The sequence below is a fragment of the Emys orbicularis genome, chromosome 11 (genome assembly GCF_028017835.1).
Source record: "Emys orbicularis isolate rEmyOrb1 chromosome 11, rEmyOrb1.hap1, whole genome shotgun sequence".
NCBI classification, from domain to species: Eukaryota; Metazoa; Chordata; order Testudines; family Emydidae; genus Emys; species Emys orbicularis.
The window spans coordinates 67,570,585-67,595,053 of record NC_088693.1 but is presented as its reverse complement, the minus strand read 5'-3'; the positions used below and the strand labels follow the sequence as shown (position 1 = coordinate 67,595,053).

The window sequence follows — 24,469 nt, the reverse complement described above, 5'->3', positions numbered from 1 at the left end:
TAGCAACAGTGGGCCAAAGCTTTGGTCTCACTGAGGTCAAGTGAAATTTCGCCACTGACTTCAGTGAGACGAGGGTTTGGCGCAGAGTGGTGATGGCACAGTGATAAGGTAAATGCAGACGTAGCTCAGGGAAGCTGCATGTTGAAACCAAATCAGAGGGCTAGTGTCAGTGCTGATCATATTCACAGTGGGTCTGCGCCTGTTGACCCAACAGTTTATGCTAGCAGAAGCCACAAAGGGCCAAACTAATCGCTGGTGTAAGGCAGCACAGGTACACCAGGAATGTACGTGTATCCAAAGTGATTACAAACAGTCCAAAGCAAAGAACTTGATCGATGCTGGTGACAAAGGGGGCATATTTTCAACCTCGGCTGCAAACCTAGTGTGTGTCATTTTCCAAATTATTTTGGTTCGTGTTTCCCCATCGTGTTCATCGGTATCAAGGAAGTTGCATCCACCTACTGCTGTTATCCGGCATCATTTAGTGATTTGATTGACAGCTTTAATGTATCAGTCATGATTATTGTGTAGATTTCTTCAACTTGATTGTCCCCACTTGGTGGAGAAAGCATAACACAGACAGAGCATTCCTAGCGGGTGGCCGATCCCTCTTTATCTGTGCATCTGGTCCGACCTTTCTGCAGTTTACAGTCCAGGTTGATTTCTTCCATCTATCCATCCCTCCACCTCCCATCTCTTTTTTAGCATCATTAAACATTTAAAAAGTACTCATTCTTGTTTAACCCATAACCTTATGACCCAGAAGACCCTGGCTGTGAGAAAGTTTAGGAAGATGCTAAAAAAAAATCACAACAGCAAAAAATGCAATTCACACTGTAGGAAGTGATAGATAAGCTACAAGTATGAGTGGAGGAACCTGTGCAGGTATTTTCCCTTCCAAAACCTCAGCTACTGAGTCCCCATCAAGCAAAAGCAGATTAGATATCTAGCTACGGGATATATATTCTGTATATGGTGTGTGAGAGAACTTTCCTGTTAGCAAAATATTCACTTTTGTTAACCCTAAAAGGTTTTGCTGGTGACCCTATTGCAGCTGGCAGGAGGTTTAACATGTGCAGTGTAGAAGCCATTACATTTGTCTTTTAATAGACTTGTCATTGGTCTGGATTTTGCCTCTACAGAGTCTGCTTGCCGTGGCATTCGCGTTTTGAACACTGAGCAGGCTTCCACCAGTCCCCGTTGTGACAGTGACAGATGTTACACGCATCCACTTTCACTTCCATGCCAGCCGGAATTATGGTGGTTCCTGCAAAGCAGTTTGGACCTGGAAACACACATACAAAATAAATAAATAAATTAAAATGGGGGCTGGGTGTGTATGGAAGGAGAGCAGGGGGGCGGGACACATGGTGGATTTGAGAGTTAGACCACATGATAATCGGTTACGAGCAGGGAGTCTGATGAAGTCATCCCAAAGTACAACCCCTCCCCATCCCTTCAAATCACCAGGCAGTCCCACATCACCATAGTCTATTAGCACCAGGCAGGAAATCCTGGCCCCATTGAAATCAATGGCAAAACCCTCATTCACTTCAATGGGGCGAGGATTGTGCCCATTGTGCAGTTAAATAACATTTTTGTAGATGCCATGAGAGTGCTGAATTGGTTTCCAAGCATAAAACAAAGCTTCAAACATTTAGCTTCCTTCACGACCCTCCAAGACTTCCCCTGAGCAGCTGATTGGTAATGCAGTGTCCCCTTCCTCCTAGACCGGCTGCAAGACCGCAGAAAAACATTGGGACTAAATCTTCAGCTGGTGTAAATTGGCAGCGCTCCAGTGAAGTGAATGGAGCGCTGCCAATTTATACCCGCGGCTGCTATAACTCCCTCCAGCTCCTTAAAATCAGTCCCTGGGATCCTGAGCTGGTTCCCTGATAACAATGAATAATTCACGGCATCCATAATTGATTTGTCTCCCAAACAAGCTTGGTTATAGATTTTATTTTGTAAAGGGGATTCCTTTAATCTGCTGATCTTGGACTTAAAAAAGAAAAAATCTTTATTAGACAATTTCAAACCCAAGTTGCTTCTGAAGTCAGCAGGATTTTTGTTTTCTCATGCTCATAAAGGCCCAGCAAATAAAACATGGCCCGGCTGGTTATGTACATGCAATGCTTCTCCCCCCATACACACCCACTAGCGTTATACTGTGAAATACGGAGCCTCAGATCTCAATAAAATCAATTCTGAAAAGTCAGAGATGTGAGGGGCTGTAGAGGGTTAGCCTCTTTGAGGACTGTTGGCTGCATTATCCCAATCACCAGGTGAGCTGATTGTAGAAGTTAAATTAGCTAAACCAAACTGATCTGGGAAATGTGATTGTCACATGTATTCAGTATTGCCCAAAACTATGGTCAAGTGTAACATCAACTGTCTTCTAGTCACATTTTTTTGCATCTGTTTTCCTACTACCTGGAGTGAATTTGCAATAATATTTTAACATCAAAGCACATGAATCACAGGCTGGCTCTAGAGCAGATCTCGAAACTAAACTTAGCACTGTTTTAAGGGAAAGCAGCTCTTTCCAATATGTATTTGTTTCTCTCTCTCGTAGTGCATTTTAAATCTACATTTCAAGAAAAAAATGCATATCTGCAAACATGTGTATATAAGTGACTATGAAAGGGGGAGGCTCAATTGCATTCCAGGCTTTTAGTATTAACTAACAGTTGGAGCTGGTTAGGCATTGGCCATTGGAGTGATTTTTCTAATGGAAAATGTGGTTTCTGCCAAATTATTATTTTTAACCTGAAATACTGATTTTGCCCAAAAAAAATTGATTTTCCATCAGGGCAAGCCAAAGTGAAATATTTTATTTTGGGTTGGTTCAACCCAAATTAGAATATTTCATTGTCAGAAATGACCCCAAATGTTTCCTTTTGAATCAATTCAACCAAACATTAAACTGCATTTTCTTATTGTGGTTCTATTGCCTTACAGGAGTTACAGTTCTGGCACCGATTCAAGCTCCCAAGAGAGCAACATCTCCCGTATCAGGACAAAAACCAAATGTTTAAGTGTCAGAATTTCTCACAGGACAGAATTTCAAAACTGCACTCAAGTCTACCTACCATACCAATGTTAAGAGTCCATTGAAAGTTTATTTCATGCCATTGGCTTGGTGTATGTGGAAATGTTAATATAGTCATTGTTCTCAAGCTGTCATCACCAGTAGCTCTTTCCCATTCAACACAACTCCCAAATTGACATTGACTAGCTGCTTTTAGGGTGACCAGACAGCACGTGTGAAAGATTGGGACAGGGGGTAGGGGTGGGGGTAATAGGAGCCTATATAAGAAAAAGACCCCAAAATCAGGACTGTCCCTATAAAAATCGGGTCATCTGGTCACCCTAGCTGCTTTATTGGGGCTCCACTGTGGTAGGTGCTATTCACACACATTAGTAAGAAAAAGGCCCTGTCCAAAACAAGCGTACAGGCTAAACAGACAAGCCAGATGATGGATGGGGAGGGAAATGACTTGCCCAAGGTCACAATAAATCAGTGGCAGAGCCGGGTCCAACACCCAGGCTTCCTGACTCCTCGAACAGTATCTCATCCACTGGATCACCTGCCTTTCTCGGCCAAACCTTTGGAAACCGAAGGAAGTTTTAAGTGTACATGTACACAGACAGACCCAAGTACACACTGGAAATGCTCTTCAAGTTTCTTGCGTTTTGAAAGATTAGCCGTTTGCACGACATTCCCTAGACTTAAAAATGGGGACTATTGGTGGAACTGGTAATCTGTCCCCAAACCTAAGTGTATAAACACTGCATGTATTGCAGTGGTCAGCTACTTGAAAGGTTCCCTCCATTCTACGGACAACAGAAATATTTCCATACGTATGAATTCAATAAAATAACCTTTCAAGTGACTTCCAGTTAGGCCCTGTGCTTTAACCTCACTACATAGGCAGAAATACAGTTCAAAACTTTCTTCTCCCCCTCCCTTCACAAATCCATTTGCAGGGATAACATTTGTGGCATCGCATTAAACAAAGGGCGGGTGGTGAACTTCACACATTTATCTTAACATTTGCCCAGGAGTTTCGCCTGAAAACTGGAGCTATTATGGGCAAAGCAAGATGCCTGGGCACTCTAAATTATAGATGAGTCTAAATCAGCGGGGCAATCCATTTAATGGGAAGGAGGTGAAATGCACTATGTAGCTTGGTAGGACTTACTGGTCCGTGCCTGTCACAGGCATGACTGGGAATGGGGTGGTCTGGCGCCATACCAAAGATGTTTGCATTTTTACAGCATCAGAAAACTATTTCTTTCCTCTCATTAGCTTTATTAGTACCAGGACTTGATAGTATGCTTCTCAGGGTACGTCTTCACTACCCGCCGGATCGGCGGGTAGTAATTGACTTATCGTGTCTCGTCTAGACGCGATAAATCGATCCCCGAACGCGCTCCCCGTCGACTCCGGAACTCCACCAGAGCGAGAGGCGGAAGCGGAGTCGATGGGGGAGCCGCGGCCGTCGATCCCATGCCGTGAGGACCCGAGGTAAATCAATCTAAGATACGTCAACTTCAGCTACGCTATTCTCGTAGCTGAAGTTGCGTATCTTAGATCGATCCCCCCCCCCGCCCCCCCAGTGTAGACCAGCCCTCAGAGCTCACAGGTTTAAATACAACTGGCCACAGGTTTGACATTGCTGGTCTTAACTACCCAGAAGTAATTTAGATAGTTGTCAAGCAGAATAATTGGTGTTTCTTGGCTATTATTCACATTTAAGTCATCCTCCCTTTAATAAGTGCTGCTATAAATTTAGATCAGCTTTGTCTCCGCTTCGACTGTCCACGCTAATAGAGTCACAATAAAAGCATATAAGTGAGACACCTCTGATGACTTTCGCGCTAGCATGTACAGCCATTATATACACCCTGTATCTGCTACTTTACTACCATCCACTTTCATACGAATAGGAACCACGTCCTTGTAATCTATAGGTTAGTGCATTTGTCTCTGTTCCCCAATTGCCTGGCAGACTGTGGTGTGCTAAGGTGCTCAAAAGTAACACACCCCATGTTGGGAGAGGAAGGAAGCTCTTGTGGTTAAGGCATAGGGCTGGGACTCAGGAGATCTGCATTCAGTTTTTGGTTCTTGTAGATATACCTATCTCATAGAACTGGAAGGGACCCCAAAGGGTCATTGAGTCCAGCCCCCTGCCTTCACTAGCAGGACCAAGTACTGATTTTTGCCCCAGATCCCTAAGTGGTCCCCTCAAGGATTGAACTCCCAACCCTGGGTTTAGCAGGCCAATGCAGGGTGGTTACCCTGCTCCTGCCCTGAAGGGCTTAAAACAGCCCTGGGGGAAGATGGTGGCTGGGAGCTCTAAAAGCTGGGCTGACTGGGGAAGCGGCCGCAGCTGGGCCACACCCCAGTCAGGCCACAGCTGGCCTGTATAAGAGGCTGGGAGCCAGGAGCCTAGACAGACTTCCTCTAGCTTCTGAGAGGGATATGGACCTGAGCAGAGTACCTGAGTGGAGCAGGGCTGGGGAAAGGCAGAGGAGCTGGGGAGGCTCCAGCCTGGAAAGCCCCAGGCTGCGGCCTAGCAGAAGGCCAAGGGGTACTGGGGGTTACAGAGGGCAGCCCAGGGGTAGGCAAAGGCAGCAGGTCCAAACCCAACCTAGCCGGTGATGAGTAGGCTGATACTGCAGTCTGCCCCAGGGCGTGGGGCTAGACGATGACTGGCAGTGGCCTTATACTGAGGCGAGGTGGGGATAGTGGGTGGGGGTTCCCTGGGGAGGGGAGACCCTGAGACAAAGGGGTTACTGCCAAGGGGCACTACCCCAGATAACAGGGCACCGGGTCCGGGAGGGACACGGGGGCCAAGCGACAGCAGGACACTGGCCTGCAGAGGGCGCTCCAGATGCTGGAAGAGCAGGAGGCACTGCAGCGGTGAGTCCGCGCACTGCTACAGCTCTGTCGCTGACTCTGGGCAGGCCATTTCATCTCTGTCCCGCAGGTCTCCATCTGCAAAATGGGAATAATCATTCCTGTCCTGTGTATTTAGACTATCAGCTTCTCAGGGCAAAAGTGTCTCTTACTAGGTGTTTGTCCAGCGCCCTGCCCACTGCATTCCCAATCTTAGCTGGAACCTCTGGGTGATCATACAAATAATGGATAATAAAAATAACCATGTCGTTACCAGGTGGTGCTAACATTGTAGCAAACAACTTTGATCTTTCAATGGCCATCCAGGATCTCCTCACTAGTCCTTTTAAAGGAGTGCTGTGCCTGTACTGCAGCTTTAAAGAACAAGGCAGAGAAACGTGAGTGCAGTAGCACGAGAAGCGTATCGCCTCGGAGTAATTCCGTAAGGCGGAGTCAAGCATCGGCTGCGTGGGCCCTGGTTGACTAAAGGGTACAGCCAGGCCTCCAGAAAGACCCACGAGAGCAAGGGAGGGGCTTCATGTGATCTCAGGCGTGTTTGAAAAGAGCAGGTCTGGCCCTTCTGCAAGAAGGTGGGGCAGGGCCAAATCCATGTGATTCCGGCCAAGATGAATGCCTAGAAAAAGGAACAAGCTGAAATTGAGGCACCTGCAGTGGGACTCCAGCAGATACTAGCACAGGTTTGGGGGCCTGTGTCTTTGGAGAACACTGGTGCTTGTGGGATATATTAATGACCAAGGGCCTGATCCAAAGACCATTGAAGTCATTGGGCATCTTTCCATTGAGTTCCGGGGACTTTGGATCAGGCCCCAATAGGTTGGAGTTAAGGCTGAGAGTGCATGTCAGCAATTTACAGTAAAATATGGTACATAGATATTGAAAATATCCCCAAACCAAGTGTGACCACCCCAGGAAATTCAGAGCCAAGGTTAAACTTAAAAGAAATCCAGACATGTTAAGGTAACACGCAGTTAGGGCACCCAAACAAGCTAAACTCTGCCCCCTAGGAATGCCATGCAATACCCACAGGATTATGATTAATGCATTTTAATGTTTGTAATCCAAGATTAGAGTGTTGTTCCCCCCCCCCCCCCCGCCCCATGGTGTCACTACAGGAAAAAGAGTTAAGGTTGTTTGAATGCCTTAACTGAGCATTTCCATTACTCCAAAGGGGCCTCTTTGAAGCACACGGCATTTCTATGGCTGTGTATGTGTTTGGTCCGTATAGCTCTTTGTCCCCATCTAGTGGCTGGAACATGTAAAACATTTATGAGTCTGCTGCTGCCATCCACTAACAAACTTTAGTTCCAGACACTCATGCTTTTAAGATCCAGAGGTTCTGGGTTTAATCTGCATACCCGACCCAGGGCAGTGTTATAATTGATGTAGGTAGGTCTCTCTCTCTCTCTTTCTTCCCCTCCTTCCTGATAAACCAGAAAAGACATTAACAAAAGAAAACAACGACATCCGGATTCCCTTTTAACGACCACAATGACGCTGCACTGTCTAGACAATGCTAATTGCAATTTGCATTCTGCTGTTTTCATTCCTTTCATTTTCATTCTTTATAAAATAAGGGCTTTGCTCTCCAGAAGCAGGACCAAATGGCACACTCACTCTCTCTCTCTCTCACCCACACACACCCTTGCTTCTTGATTTTAATGGGAGTTGTACACACAGGACTTGGCTCTCTTCTCACTCTCAGTGATTATGGACTCCAGCAGTGTCACCTCTGATTTACACCACATTGAGCAGAGAATCAGGCCTGGTCTGAGAGGACAGACTTTGGCATGCAATTTTGCTTTAAAAAAAAAAATCACTCAGTATCAGCAAACCTATTGTATGTAACGTACTGCTGTAGGTTGGCTTAAACCTTGTTTAAACTGTGGAGTGTGTCCTTCACTCCTCATTGAAAACAGCTGTAAGAGACAGCTGGCACCTGAGACAAAGAGGGTGCGGGAGCCCACCCAGAAATCTGAACTGTGTATGTGAGGGAGGCAGGGAGATAGATAGCTTGAGAAGGGTCAGAAGATGCACAGCGTAGAGATGCTGGCTAAAAGAAAGTTGGGGCTGTAAGCAAAAAAAAATCTCCTCTTTTTGGTTCCTCCTGTGTTCAGGGAAATAGGACTTTGTATATTCTTTGTTGACAAACAACAGTGCACCACACTCTGTCATCACTTTCTCCACCCAACTGGAAATATCGACAAGATCTCAAATTCTGGCTAGCCGCTCATGGTAACAACAACACATATAATGAATAACAGCATGGTACATAAAAGTACAATGCAAAAGGCAAGATTGTGGCAAAAACTACCCCAATAAGTCTCCTCCCTAGTACATGAATGTCACTCATCCAACACTGAATATTGAAAACATAGTTTTGAACACTATTTTAAATGTATTTTATCAATTTCAACTCAGGTGATTTACATGCTAATAAATCTGATCCTAAATGAGTACATTTGGTGTTCATGAAAAGATCACTTTTTCATTCACCTCTGCTTGATAGAGTCTGAGAACCATTTTTGTACCGGGCCTTTTTGAAAGCTCTAGTAAATGAGTTTTGCCACAGCACAAACAGGGCAGATTATAAACCCAATGTCTATATTTCTTCCCCAGCCTGTTGAAGTAATTGTTTCTTCACACAGTAGGCTTACAGACTTCCGCGTGCGACTGAACCAAACTGCAGTCTGTGGTGTTCATAACAGATTTTAATTCTCTGCTTCATGAAATCTGAGACATGTAGTTATGTTATGAGACCGAGAACAGACTTTTCCATCAGGTAGACTCATTTGCTTCTGTTTAAAGTCCCAGGTCAAACACACTTGAAATGCCAATAATTGCAGCTAGCTGCATTTAAAGTTGAACTAAGCACCTGTGCCTCTTAAGAACAACAGTCTGTTTGCCTGCCAGACTCCTAACAACAAACAGATTCCAAAACAGTCACCAGTTCGAGGCAAGGGTTATCCGCCCCCCGGAATACAGAGAAAAGCCCTTTTCATTAAAATTTAAACAAAAAGCTTCCTCTGGAGCTGAGGGTGGCAAGGAAGGGGGAAGAACGTTTTCTCGATTGCTGCCCTAAGGCTGCCTGTTAATCATTTTATTTGAAAATTCAATACTGCCACAACTCCCACACACAGGAGAGACGGAGGGATTGCCTGGCACTTAAGGATGTAAGATTTATAGCACCAGGCTCCAATTAACTCTGCTGAATGCGTGAGGAGGAATGCAGCCAAGCTGTGCTGGGGGCGGGGGAGGGAGCTGGGATCTTTTAGCGCTAAGGGGTTTGACAGGCTGAGGGAATCCTCTACCTGTCAGCCGCTAGCACAGACTGCATCCGCTGACACTGCTTGTCTGTCTCTAGCAGAGCCCAGGTTGGGAATTCTGTGCCTTCCTGCAATGGATTTTGGCTGGGTCTGTGGCACTAACACACAGCAGGGCCAGATGACACCATCAAAGAGCTGCCAAGCTGCAGAACCACGTTGGAAGGAGAGATGCATTCAGCGCTGGAGGGGGATTCTTCAAGGCCAGAGGGAGGGCTGGATTAGGTCTCCTGCTTTGCTCCCTCCTTCCACACTGTCCTGCCTGTCTGCCCCATTCCCTGCCCCACCACTCTGCTGCTGCTGGGAGAGAGCTGCCCACCTCTGGCCAGTGCTCCTCTCTGCTTGGTAGGCAGGGCCAGAGCCAGAGCAGCGGCTCTCTGTGTTCCACACAGCAGCCCTCGTGCCAGCACTTGGCTTGGCTTCCCGCCCGGGTCCCACATTTCCGGGAGCAAAGCAGGGAGAGCTGATGGGGGCAGCGACCACCCGAGGGGAGCAGACTGGGCATGTGTAGCAGGGCCGCCCAGAGGATTCAGGGGGCCTGGGGCAAAGCAATTTCGAGGGCTCCTTCCATAAAAAAAAAAAGAGTTGCAATACTATAGAATACTATATTCTTGTGGGGGCCCCTGCGGGGCCCGGGGCCTGGGGCAAATTGGCCCACTTGCCCCCCACTCTGGGCGGCCCTGGTGTGTAGACCATCTAGGCTGCCAGCAAGCTAGGGGAGCCCCCTGGATCAGTTGTTTCTTACCCCTCTCCCTTTAGTCTGGTCTATTTTACCTCTCCCCCACCCTCCACGTACCCGCTGTTGCTTCCATGCTCCTCTCCCGCCTTCCTCTGGTGCCTCTTCCCTCATCTCCCTCCTCCCACCACTTGTTCCCTCTTCTCCCTGCCCATCTGCTCCCCTCCCACTGTGCTCTTCACAGAGCAGGACTTTGCAGTGACATTGACTAATGGTTAGTTTCATTCTGCCTGTGAGTCAGCGTTGGCTACAGCTGGGTTGTGCTTCTCTCCCCTGGGCTACGAGGGCTGGCTGGCTTCCAGGCCGTCAAGCGAACTGCTGGACCATTCCACCCCTCAGTCCCTCTGCACAGAGCCTGCAGCAGCCAGGGGGGAATGGCAGGGGAGGAGTAGCTCCTGGAGGGAAACAGATAGGAGGAAGGTGCGAGCTGGGCAGGCTCCGAATGGGAGAGGGGGAGGGGAGAGGTGGGGGAAGGGAATTGGGAGCACAGGGTCCCCACTGGGAAGGAGAGACAAGGCAGGTGGGCCATATGTCAGGTGTGCGATGTGCTTGGACCCGCCTTGCACAATAGCAGCCCCACTTGGGTAAGGCCTCGAGACACTACCGCAATAGAAATGTGAATTAAATAGTAATAACCCTACCAAGCGCTGAGATTTATTGATCCATTAAGGACCTGACAACTGCCTCTGCATCTAACAGGAACACTGCCACACTTCCAAAAGGGCAGATCTCCTCCTTTGTGCTGTAATGTGTCCAAAGGAGGGTCCAATCAGCAGCAAAGCGCACCGTTCCAATGACAACCTGCCTGGAATAAGTGGCTTTCTCCAGCACTGGAAGCCGGGTAGTCACTGGGGAGCTTTCTAGCTACCTGTGCGTTTACACATCTGACAGCTAATCCAGCCATACAAAGGCAGAATCTCGCACTAGGGAGCAGTAGGTGGATTTGTGATAGTCCCTAGAGGAATGTCAGCCTGCAAATCAATGAACGGATTACAAGGCAAAACTAAAGTATTTTGATCTGTGGCAGATCTAATCTAGCTCCAAGACTCTTCCCGTCGTGCGCCCTTTATCCTCACCCGATAAGCGCCACCAATAAGCACGAACGTATACCGCCCAGGACCAGATTTGGCCACCTCTATTAAGCTGAGGCTCTAAGGAAAACACTAAACTATCGCAAACCTAGCAATAAAAAGCACAAGCAGTGGCAAAACGGCATTTCCCACCGATACTTCTTACAGATCTTCTGTCACAAGGCAACTGAAACAGGACGCTGGACGAGGGTGCAAAGAGCCACAGACCTATGGGCCGGTGCCAGCAAACCCTTGCTACCATTCGGGCGTAATACTAAGCACTCCCCTCAGCAGCAAGGATCGGGCCCTGCATCGCTAAGGGCAAGGCAGTGGGAACTCAGAGGGACGAACCCTCCCTGGATCCTACAGGTGGCCATGGGGCTGCGAACGCTGTGCCGAGCTTCAGGAACATGGGCTGCTTGCACCAGAGGTGCTGGGCTCTTCTCTGCCTGCCCTGCTCGCTCTGGAGTGATACGTTCCCCTTCGGGGGGGATGCACTGATAGACTCAGCACTCAGAGGAGTCGAGCGACTGCACCAATTTTAGGAATTAGGATGAGACCTTCATGGATGGGGGGGGGGCAGGTTATTCCATTACTGCCTATTTCTTGAACCTTCCTCGGAAGCAGCCAGCACTGGCCACTGCCAGAGACAGGATTTTGGACTGGATGGACCTTGGGTCCAGCTGGCGATTCCTATGTGCTTATGTTGTATGCAATGGGCAGATGGTTCCTCCCCCTGTGGTCATGCGTAAGGGCCCATTGTAATCCAGCTCTTAGCGAGGCATTTAAACCCACAGAGAAGGGGGGGGGCAGGGAAGCGGGAGCAATCAAAGGTCCAAAACGTGTTGGGTCAGACCCTCAGCTGGTGTCAATTGCCAGGTTTATACCAGCTGTGGCTCTTCCCCATTAACAATAACGTAGATTAATGAATGCTAATGACATGGGGCGCTCAGGCAGACAGAGTTTTATGCTCCTGGTTTAACACTGAAATGAGTTAAAAAACAGTCATGAGTTTTTGTTTGATTGCCAAGCTAACATTTTGAATGTGCCATAATCCAAGCCTTATGCTTCTTCTTTATGATCCTGGATGAGCACCTGTGTTGAAAACAAATGCCAGAGAAGCATCCAACCCAACTGCTGTTGAGCCACTTTTAGAGTAAATTATGACTTTGTCCTACTCCCTGCTACGGCATTATTGAGATGTGGAATAAAACATTAGAATTCAATAGCATCGTGCAAGGATTGACTGAAAGCAAACAAGTAGCAGGGAGCATGTGGTTTAATTTTCTTTCAGACGCTGAGCATATGGCATCATGCCGACGTTTTGTACATCTTAGCAGTTCAGTGCCAAATGCCACAGCGATTCCTAAGCACTGGGGGCTACATTCTGCTCTCCGTCACATCTCAGGCAAGCCAATTGAAATCAATGGCTTTGCCGGGGGGCCTACATCCGTGGAGAACTGAGCCATGTACGTGTGAACAAATGCTGCAATAAATGATTAAACACTGTGAGTGAGCAGGAATTACTTAGGGCAGATGGTGACACACTGAATAGTACCCTACACTACGAGAGATCCCATTGAGTTAATAAATAATAATAATAAGGTTCCAGTAAATAAAGTACTTTTTTGGTGAGTAAAGATATCACAATATGGCCTTAAATATTTCCCAGCGAGGCTAGTCTTTTCACCCAGCTGTATTGCCCCCCCGCCCCCTCCCGAATATGGCTAATATCTCCAAAATAATTCAGATAATTGGTTAATCCAAGGGGTATATATTGTTTTAGGAAGAGGAGAACAGACACTTTCTGATCTATCTCATGTTGGTTAATTCTGGCCAATTACCTGACATACAGTAAGTACATTTAGACATATTTCCTCTGTCTCCCAAACAATGTGGCACATTCCCAAGGAGCGGAAGTTACATTGTGTAACCAGGAGAGAGTGTTGGCTTGTTTTTTGCTAGAGGTAATAATCCTCCCCTTGGCTCCATAACATTCAGAGCTGGGTAGATACTGCAAACATTCCCATGAATATTCATTCAAATGTCTTAATGAATTTGCTGTCAAGAGTTTGCGGTCCATGAATATTCTAGCAGAAATGTTTGCTGAAATTGAAAGAGTTTCTAGCAAGTATGGCAGAACCTTCTCAGAAAGCGAATGCCGATTTCCTAGCCACGAATATTCACACCAGAAACCTCGTTCTGAGTTATGACCATCCAATCAGGGAACCAAAACAATAGCATCTGGCCTGCATGTCCAGTCCAAACACCTCGTATTCCCAACACTGATTATTCACAAAATACTGACCACACACAAGCTACAGAGCAGAAATTATACATAAAAATAAATGGGGGGGGGGGAAGGAGGAATCAATCTGCTTGCAGCCAATCCACAAAGCGAGAAAGAGGTGAAATTTGTAAAATAAGTTATTCATTACAAATTATTCCCCCAGCTCTATTAATATTTATGCATTCACAGTAAGTCTGCTTAATTTCTCACGAGGGTGCCTGAAATAATGACTGTGGCTCATGTAGGAGTGTATCCAGGGGGTAAAGGGAAGAACTGGAAGTAGGACTAAGCCCGGATTCTATTCTGGATTCTGCCACTATAATCTTGTATGTATTACTTTGTTTTCGTAATGTATAAAAGAGGTTATTTATTTACCACTCCAGCCCCTTGTGTCAACATTTCATAATACCCAACTCAACCCCCCCCGCCCCCAAACCAAATGCTTGAGAAAACTGGTGGGCCTTGCAAGACAATGGACAAGTTCCAAACCCTGGGTGCCTCAGTTTATCCATTTATGGAATGATTATAACAAGGCCTCACAACACTGGGATATTTTGAAATACCTTGTGCCTGATTCCCAAGGCCTTGCACCTGGCTTAGCCATTTACATTGACACTTGTCCTAAATCACTGCACTATTCTGAGCTGGTAAAATGGCCCAGCCACGTCGCACAACTGCACAAGTCGCATGGCGCTGGAGCCCCTTTGAGGTCTCTCAATGAAAGGAGGTTAGAACAGAGCTTCCCTACCTATCCTTGAACGCATGGTGACAAGTTGCTGCAAGTGCTATAACAAGTACCAATGAACATATCCCAACACACTCTGTTACTGTCCAACCTTAATACTCGTGCATCACACAGCTTGGCTATAGAATCAATCAATGCTCTTAAATGCACCAGAATCCAGCCAAATAATGCTATACAATAAAGAGCAAAGCAATTGGGCCGGTGCATATTCTCACTGAATTTCCATTTTTTGTTCTTTTCTATTGCTATCATTGTTTTTGGAGGACACCCTCACCCACAGTTATTTTTCCCAAAGCTTTTCCCCCCTATCCATTGTCAGACAAGTCAGGAACTGTGTGTTCAACCTGTTTGGGGGGTTTTGTTGTTTCAGGAGGCGTTGTCTAATCACATGGATCAGCTATTTCACACACCTTACAGGCTGGAGACATTTCAAATTCCCTGCTCTGCCCACCTGGATGTATCATGAGACAGGTTCTGATGCCTTGACTCACACTGGATAGGATGTTATGGCACAAGCAGGTCCCTGGATGCCAAGGGCACTACTCACAGAGTGAGTTACTACTCAGTGTGACTATGGATATCCGAAGAAGAACATAAGAGCGGCCATACTGGGTCAGACCAAAGGTCCGTCTAGCCCAGTATCCTGTCTTCCGACAGTGGCCAATGCCAGGTGCCCCAGAGAGAATGAACAGAACAGGTAATCATCAAGTCATCCATCCCCTGTCGCCCATTCCCAGCTTCTGGAAAACAGAGGCTAGGGACACCATCCCTGCCCATCCTGGCTAATAGCCATTGATGGACCTATCCTCCATGAACTTCATAGAATATCAGGGTTGGAAGGGACCTCAGGAGGTCATCTAGTCCAACCCCCTGCTCAAAGCAGGACCAATTCCCAACTAAATCATCCCAGCCAGGGCTTTGTCAAGCCTGACCTTAAAAACCTCTAAGGAAGGAGATTCCACCACTTCCCTAGGTAACCCATTCCAGTGCTTCACCACCCTCCTAGTGAAAAAGTTTTTCCTAATATCCAACCTAAACCTCCTCCACTGCAACTTGAGACCATTGCTCCTTGTTCTGTCATCTGCCACCGCTGAGAACAGCCGAGCTCCATCCTCTTTGGAACCCCCTTTCAGGTAGTTGAAAGCAGCTATCAAATCCCTCCTCATTCTTCTCTTCTGCAGACCAAACAATCCCAGTTCCCTCAGCCTCTCCTCTTAAGTCATGTGCTCCAGCCCCCTAATCATTTTTGTTGCCCTCCGCTGGACTCTTTCCAATTTTTCCACATCCTTCTTGTAGTGTGGGGCCCAAAACTGGACACGAATAGAGGGAAATGATCATGTCCCTTGATCTGCTGGCAATGCCCCTACTTATACAGCCCAAAATGCCGTTAGTCTTCTTGGCAACAAGGGCACACTGCCGACTCATATCCAGCTTCTCGTCCACTGTAACCCCTAGGTCCTTTTCTGCAGAACTGCTGCCTAGCCATTCGGTCCCTAGTCTGTAGCAGTGCATGGGATTCTTCTGTCCTAAGTGAAGAACGCTGCACTTGTCCTTGTTGAACCTCATCAACCTTATCTAGTTCTTTTTTGGATCTGGTTCTTAATGCTTCTAATGGACCCCATTTCTGTATGATAATGCCATTTAGATACGCTGATCTTGCAGAAGCTTTTCAGATGTTAATTCCTTTCTCTCAACGCTATTTATACAGCACTCCAAACAACTATTTATAGGCAGTTCAGAGTGTAAGAAAAGATCTCAACTTGTGTCCTTGATTAACTTGTCAAAACAGTGAGGCAGGTTTGGCTTCCCCCCAAGATACCAAAACTTAAAGATAAACTCTTCTTTGGGGCCAAAATGAGGAATTCAGAAGTCAGCTGATTAAGATGAGGTTTGCCTGTCTACAGGGGTAGATTTTAAAATAATACTCCAGGATTCTACAGTGCTGGTCAAAAATAAAAATAAAAATAAATAAAAATAAAAAATCCACAGCAGCAACTCTTGTAATATATTGGATAGTGACAACTCTATAGTATTGCTTTTATTAGGCCAGTAACAATACCGTGTTATATGTGTAATGTTTATTAATTTTTCCAAATACAACAAATATACCAAAATACCAGATTCGTCATCATACATAAAGTAAAGAGGGGTAAGTTAAAGGGAGAAGAGGGGAAGCAACATATCTATCTTCAGGGTCTACATCAGGGGTGGGCAAACTTTTTGGCCCGAGGGCCACATCAGGGTTGCAAAACTATATGGAGGGCCAGGTAGGGAAGGCTGAGCCTCCCCAAACAGCCTGGCGCCCGCCCCCATCCCACTTCCCGCCCCTTGACTGCCCCCCTCAGAACCCCCAACCCATCCAACCCCCCCTGCTCCTTGACCCCTGACTGCCCCCTCCCGGGACCCCACCCCTAACCACTCCCCCGGGAACCCCCCCCCCCGCTACCTGTCCCCTGACCCCTGTCCACACCCTCGCCCCCTGACAGGTCCTCCGGGACTCCCACGCCTATCCAAGCCCCCTGCTCCCCATCCCCTGACCCCCCACCAGAACCTCCACCCCATCCAACCTCCCCCTGCTCCCTGTCCCCTGTCCCCTATTTACACTCCCGCCCCTAACTGCCCCCCGGGACCCCAACCCCTATCCAACACCCCCGCTCCCTGTCCCCTGACTGCCCTGACCCCTATCCACACTCCCGGCCCCCAGGACTCCCGCACCTATCCAAGCCCCCCGCTCCCTGTCCTGACCCTCCGCCAGAACCTCCACCCCATCCAACCGGCCCCTGCTCCCCCCCCCCCTTGGAACCCCTTGCTCCTTATCCAACCTCAGGGGCTGGGCAGGATGGTCTCACGGGCCGGATATGTCCTGCGGGCCATAGTTTGCCCACCTCTGGTCTACATTAATCTTAGACCTCTAAACAGTCAGCCCTAATTGCTTTGAATTGTTCAGGGATTCCCCTTCTGCAGAATGCCAGGTGTTTGTTAGCTATGAGCCAGGCATCAATGTTTGGCGAGGATGGAATTTTCCATTTTGTCAGGATTAAATTTTTAGTGACCAAAGCTGCACGTTGGACCTACGCTGCTTTGTTACCAGGTAACCTGCAGGTATCTGGAGTATCTCCAAGAAGGGAACCTAAGGGGATGGCTCTAACTTAGCATCCAGTATCATATTGCCCCACTGACCCATCTCATACCAGAAATTCTTGATCAAGGGGCACTCCAAAACACGAGCGCTAATGTAGTGCCAAGGGATTTATAAATATTGGAATGGGAGGGCCTTTATCATTAGCTAGCGAACAGGAGCAGCAAATAGAGGAGTTTTGGGAGGGACTTCTCCAGGTGAAGGAGGAGTGCCTCCGTGACCTTTGGGGTGAGTTCGTTGTCTGTGACCCTGAGTGCTTGCTTGCCTGCCATGTGCCTGCTTGATGGAAGGTTACAGTGTGGTCTGTTTGGGGTGGGGGGGCTATGAGCTGAGCTTAGCAGCCTGCTAGGCAAGGCTGAGAGCTTCCTAACGAGGCTCTAGCCTGCCATCCTTTGATCCCTAATCCCTCTTAAGATCCTGTGGCAAGGGAGCGGGGCTAACTCAGGGAGAACAGGGGTTTAAAAAGCCAGCTCCTAAGCGACCAGAGGAGCTAGTGAACAGACGAGTTTCGTGAGGGAGTGAGAGAGCCAGGTACACCTAACAAACACTCAAAATGTAGGCCAATAACCACTTCCCCTACTCCCCCCCCCCCAAAAAAAACCAACCCCACAACTACAAAACAAAAACAAAAACACCCTGCAAGATTCAAAACAATGCAGGCAGAAGTCCAGCAGCAGAGTCGGGGCTATGCAGTGTATTGCACTGGATGCACCCTGCCTTGTGGGTGGATGGCATGTGTGTGTACTCAGTGCAAGGAGCTCATGGTCCACAGAGACCAAGTATGGGCTCTGGAGAGCTGAGTGGCTGAGCTGGAGGAGCTAAGGGAGACAGAGAGGAACATAGCTGAGACTTTTGGGGACACAGTAGAATGGTCCCACACCAAATTTGACAGCCTCTGTGCTGTTGAGGAGAATCGAAGTCTCAGGGAAGGAGAACATCAAAGCAGAGCATAGGGAAACTATCTCACAGTTGGGAACCTCCTTCCGGATGATGTCATGCTATCCTCTCACACTGAGGACACCTCGGAGAGACGGGGCCAGTTATTAGGAAGAGACAGGTAATAGTAATGGGGAATTCAATTAGAAATATAGACAGCTGGGTTTGCAATGATTGGGAGAATTGCATGGTGAATTGCCTGCAGGGTGTGAAGTTTATGGATCTCTCGAGACACCTAGACTGGCTTATGTGCAGTGCTGGGGAGGAGCCGGTGGTCATGGTATATGTAGGTACCAATGACACAGGGAAAGGTACGCGAGAGTTTCTGGAGGGCAAATTTAGGCTGCTGGGTTAGAGATTAAAGCCCAGGACCTCTGTAGTAGCATTCTCTGAAATGCTTCGAATGCCACACACTGGGCTAGTTGGACAGGCAGAACTGCGGGGTCTCAATGCCTGGATGTGATGATGGTGTTTGGAGGAGGGATTTAGATTTATTAGGAACTGGGAAAGGAGGTGCCTATACAGGCAGGATGGGCTCCGTCTAAACCAAAACACCCAGATTGCTGGCATATAAAATTAAAAAGGTTGTAGAGGAGTTTTTAAACTAAGGGCTGGGGGAAAACTGCTAGGTTTGGCGGAGTACACGGGTCTGACAGAGGCATCCCGTAAGAGCGGATTTATTAAAGGGGATATTCTAGATCCTAGTAAAGAGGAGAGAATAGAACTTGACGAAGTACAGGTAGGAACAGAAGAGAAACTGTGAAATGAAAAAGAGTCTGATTCAATTACATCACACGAAGGCAGACAACTAAATATTGACAGATCTTTTAAGTGCTTGTATACAAATGCAAGATGTCTAAATACTAAGATGGGTGGCTGGTATTAACTGGTATTAACTGAGGATATTGCTACAATAGGCATCATTCCACCGAGTTTCTTTGATGCTAATCAATGGGACACAGTAATACCAGGGTACAAAACACATAGGAATGACACAGTAGCTTGCACTGGTGGGGGAGTGACACTCTATGTGAAAGAAAGCATAGAGTCAAATAAAGTAAAACTCTTAAATGAATCAAGCTGTACAACAGAATCTCTATGGATAGAAATTCCATGCTTGAACGATAAGCCCATAGCAACAGGATGGTCACTAAAAGAACAGGAGTACTTGTGGCACCTTAGAGACTAACAAATTTATTAGAGCATAAGCTTTCGTGGGCTACAACCCACTTCTTCGGATGCATATCAAATGGATGATCACTGTGATAGTAAAATGTTCAGGGAGATTAGAGGGAAACAAGAAGAGAAAACCCAATAATAATGGGAGATTTCAACTATCCCTACATTATTAAGCGTACAAGGGTAATACCTGGAGATACTAACTGAAATCAGGGCCCCATTCTGTATATACACATAGCAAGAGACAGTTGCTTCTCTAGACGCAGAAAGGGAAACAGGGACTTACCCAAGGCCAGTGACAGAGGTAGGAAGAGAACACAGGCCTCCTGCCTCCCAGGCCAATGGCCTACCTACTAGTCTCTCTCTCTCTACTCAGGTGTCCATTGCCTTCCTCTCCCTGCCACCAATAAAATAACTTCACCAGGCAGCAGAACTGTCTCTGAACTGTGACAGCTCCTCAGAGGCGAAATGTGCAACATTCTTATCAATGGTCTGTATTCGGCAGTTATTCAGGGTGGGGCGGAGGTGTAGAACGTGACTAAAATTCAGGTTTAAAAATCCACCAAACTGCATCAATCTTAATGCTTCAAATTAAACCCCTCCTCCCCCATGGCAGGGAGCAGGGTGTTGTGGTTGGTGTAAATCTCTGATGCTGTAGGCAACAGCTTTGCCAACCCATCTGCCACCACAAATGCTAGTCCTCAAAACCCCACAGTTTATAAGCCGTGTGTGCTGTGTGGAAATATTTTCAGCGTAGGCGGGTGAATCCTGCTTGCTAGCGTAAACAATAAATCCTCTGTTATAGACCCCGAGATGCAGACCTGATTGATTGCAGTCTTGCTCTTCACGTCTAGCTTCCACCAATAGAAGTCCCTGGTAGGAATGCAGACGTGCCATCTGGGATCCAAGGAAGTGAGAGCCTTTTGTGTTGAGAGTGGTATGGGTGAGAAACCTGGGAAGCGAAGCAAAGCTGAGCTGTTCTGGCAAGTGTCCCCGTGAGAAAGAGGATGCTTGCTTCTATATCTCTGACAGAATGGATTAAATCATTACAAATCCTTCCAAGTTTTTTCCTCCAGAGTGTTTGCATTAGAATATTGAGGCAAGAACACTTCCTCCTGGATGAAAACCTTCCACTTTTGTGGGAAAGTCACCAATCAGGAGACGCAGTTGTTCCTCATCCAGCCTCCATCTAAATCTTTGTTCCGTGATTAGTGGTTTTTAAAAGACAAACAGTGCTCTTGAATAGAGCTGGGTGAGATTTTTAATTCAAAAGTTATTTTTCAGCAAAAAAATGCAGATATGGGTGAACTGAACTGAACTATTTCACCAATTTGCATCAATTTCAGTAAATTGTTTCAATTCAAAAAAACCTAAAAAAAATCCTGAAAGTTTAAGCATTCTATTTTGTGATTTTTGAAATGTTTCAACTTTTTAATTCAAAATGACTTTTTGTTTCAAAGTTACTTTAATTTTATTTTATTTTAAATGGAAAAGAAGCTTGAAATATAAAAAAAATCATTTTGCTTCAAACAAAATGCTTAATTCAAACCAGAATATTGGTTTTTGTTTACTTTTCACCAAAATTTTTAATAAATTTTGTTTTTGGGTGAGCCCAAAATGATTTTTTAAAAATTTTGGGGATTTTTCAGAGAACTTGAATAACGAGCGATTGACAGCCCTACAGGCTTACACAGAGTTGGTTGAAAGTTTCTTACTGAAAGATTTTTTTCTGACAAATAATAAAATAATGACAAAATAAAAATTTTTGCAAAAAAAATTCCATTTCTGTGGCAATTTCTCAAAATTTCTCAAAAAAAAAAAAAAAAAATCCCAAAACGCCACGATTGTTTCAAGTAACTGAAATGATTGCTGTTTTGACAAGAACCCGAACAATTTTGAGGACTTTTTTTTTTTTTTTTGCAGGAAGGGAAGGGGAAAAATAAATTCCCAACCACCTCAAGTCCCAATTCTCTCTTTATTCATGGAACAGGAAGAGCACAGACAAGTTTTGGAAGCCAAGTCAACATTTCCTGACTTGCTGGAAGCCCCCTAGAAGCTCAATTTCCATGCCCGTTCGATCCTTGGCCTCTCTGCTGAAAGTGCTAATAAAAGATGCTAACTAAAGACAAACATGATGATGGTTTTTGTTCTGTGACCCCCTCTTCCCTAACAACTGAGATTTCCAACACGTGTTGAATAGGCCATCACATGGTAATGGATTTTAGCTACTCCTAATTTGGGTCACATTCATCCTAATGACCTCGAGGTGAAAGACTTAGCATCCCATTACCAATCTCCTGTCCCATCCAATCCATCATAAAGATTTAAGGCCTGCTATACCATTGCCCCACACCTTGTGTGATCAGTGCAAGTTGGGGGTCAAATGTCTGTTTTATACCGATTTTGTGCCTGTGTACATAAGCAGCAGGTGCAGAATAGTGGGCAGTCAGGCCTTCAGTTTTATCTTTGTTATGTTCCTTTCTGGACACAACAAAATAGGCCTAATCTAAAGCTCACTGAAATCAGTAGGGTTCTTTCCCCTTGACTTCAATGGGCTTTGAACTTTCCCTTGACACACAACGGGCCCAGTGTTCCAGGTAAGAAACTAATTGAGGATATTGGCATAAGTGGAACTAAATACACCTCTACCCCGATATAACGCGACCCGATATAACACGAATTCGGATATAACGCGGTAAAGCAGCGCTCCTGGGGGGCGGGGCTGCGCACTCCGGTGGTTCAAAGCAAGTTTGATATAACGCGGTTTCACCTATAACGCGGTAAGATTTTTTGGCTCCCGAGGACAGCGTTATATCGGGGTAGAGGCGTAAATCTCCACAAACTAATCTTAAATTGTTTTCCATCTTCTCTAGTAATTCTACTTCTGAGAAGATGATTTTAACCGCATTTCTGAAGCTCTCTCTATTTACTTGTGAGGTTTTCTAGCTATCATTTATTTTGCAGGGCAACTGAAGAAGCTGCTACTAAGAGTTACTATATGTAAGTAAAAGAATTATTTGCAGTTTCCTTATCTATTTGAAATCCAAGTTGTTTACTCAAATTAAGCAGTAAATCATTAAGAGGAAGCTCAATCCAATTCCCATTCAAATCTAAGGGAGTCTTTCCATTGACTTAAGTGGGAGCTGGATCATGTCCAGCAAAGCAACACCACGACCTTGTAGTTTGAGGACAGCTAACAAACGCAATGGTCCCAATTCTCATTTACTCTAAGGCCTCTTTGTACTACTCAGGCAGTGTAAAGGAGCTTTAAAGTCATGAGATAAGAGGGAAGGTTCTGTCATGGATCAATATTTGGTTAAAAGATAGGAAACAAAGGGTAGGAATAAATGGTCAGTTTTCATAGTAGGGAGGGGTAAATAGCAGGGTCCCCCGAGGATCTATACTGGGAAAAGTGCTGTTCGACATATTCATAAATGATCTGGAAAAGGGGATAAACAGTGAGATGTACATTTGTATTAAGTCCAAAGCTGACTGTGAAGAGTCTCAAAGGGATCTCATAAAATTGGGTCACTGGGCAACAAAATGGCAGATGAAATTCAGTGTTGATAAAGGTAAAGTAATGCGCTTTGAAAAGCAATCCCAACGGTATATACAAAATGATTGGGTTTATATTAGCGGTTACCATTTAAAGATCTTGGAGTCATCATGGATAGTTCTCTGAAAACATCTGCTCAATGTGCAGCAGCCACCAAAAAAAAAAAAAAAAAAAAAGCAAACAGAATGTTAGGAACCATGAGGTAAGGGATAGATAAGCCAGAAAATATCATAATGCCACTATATAAATCCATGGCACTCCCACACCTTGAATACTGGGTGCAGCTCTGGTTGTCCCATCTCAAAAAGGCATATTAGAATTGGAGAAAGTACAGAGAAAGGCAACAAAAACTATTAGGGACATGGAACAGTTTCCACATGAGGGGAGGTTAAAAATACTAGGACTGTTGATCTTGGCCTATGTCTACACTAAAGAGCTTACAGTGGCACCACTGAATATTCACACCCCTGAGCAACATAAGTGGGAGTGTAGACATAGTCTTAGAAAAGAGAGGACTAAGGGGGGGGGGGGGAAGGATATGATAGAAGTCTATAAAATCAGGAATGGTGAGATGAAAGTGAATCAGGAACACAAGAACCAGAGGTAACCCGATGAAATTAATAGGCAGCAGATTTAAAACAAACAAAAGGAAGTACTTCTTCATATAATGCACAGTCAACCTGTGGAATTCATTGCCAGGGGATGTTGTGAAGGCCAAAAGTATAACTGGGTTCAAAAAAAGAATTAGTTAAGTTCATGGAGGACAGGTATGTCAATGGCTATTAGCCAAGATTGTCAGGGACGCAACCCCATGGCTGCAGGTGTCCCTAAACCTATGAGTGCCAGAAGCTAGGACTGGATGATGGGATGAATCATTTGATAAATGCCCTTCTCTGTTCATTTCTTCTGAAGCATCTGGCACTGGCCACTGTTGGAAGACAGGATACTGGGCTAGATGGACCATTGGCCTGACCCAGTATGGCCATTCTTATGAGAATCAGGCTCAATAAGCCAAATTCTGCTCTCAGTTACACCAAAGCAACCCACAATGGAACCAATGATCTGGTGCCTGTATGGCTAGTATAAGAACAGCAAATTAATTAGAAGGCTCTGAGGTCATAGATTCTATGCAGGGTGATGAGTCAGAAGCAGATGTCTATTAACCAAGCTTTCATTTAGCTGGAACACTGTTATTATCTCAAATCCCATCTTCCCTATCTTTGTAATTACTAACACACACATGTATGAAGCCCAGCCCTGAATGGCATCAGTTTTAATAGGCTATTCCTCTGCTACATGGCTTTCACAGAGATATTCTGATGAAGAAAAGTTTATGAAACAGACGCTAGACCAAGGCACGTCAATGGTGATTTGCCCAGGCAGCCTCAACAGTCCACTGCATTTCAGTCTAATAAATATAGGGGATAAGCTTGCATTTCCTAAGTGATGATCTGCCTTCCACTGACACAGATTGATTTAATCTTAGCTGCTTTGCATCAAACTTAGATTACCAATAGCTTGTTATCATTCTTAATCAAGTGCAATAGTCCCCAAACAAATCAGGGACGGGAA

General features: G+C 45.9%; 1 protein-coding gene across 1 annotated transcript in view; it reads right to left on the bottom strand.

Moving 5' to 3' along the window:
* Positions 1–1,136: 1,136 nt before the first annotated feature.
* The window catches only part of VWC2L (von Willebrand factor C domain containing 2 like), a 97,449-nt gene continuing 74,116 nt past the window's right edge, over positions 1,137–24,469 (bottom strand). The window contains exon 3 of the mRNA XM_065412871.1: positions 1,137–1,285. Within this exon, the coding sequence (XP_065268943.1) occupies positions 1,137–1,285 (149 nt within the window). The remainder of the gene's footprint in view (positions 1,286–24,469) is intronic.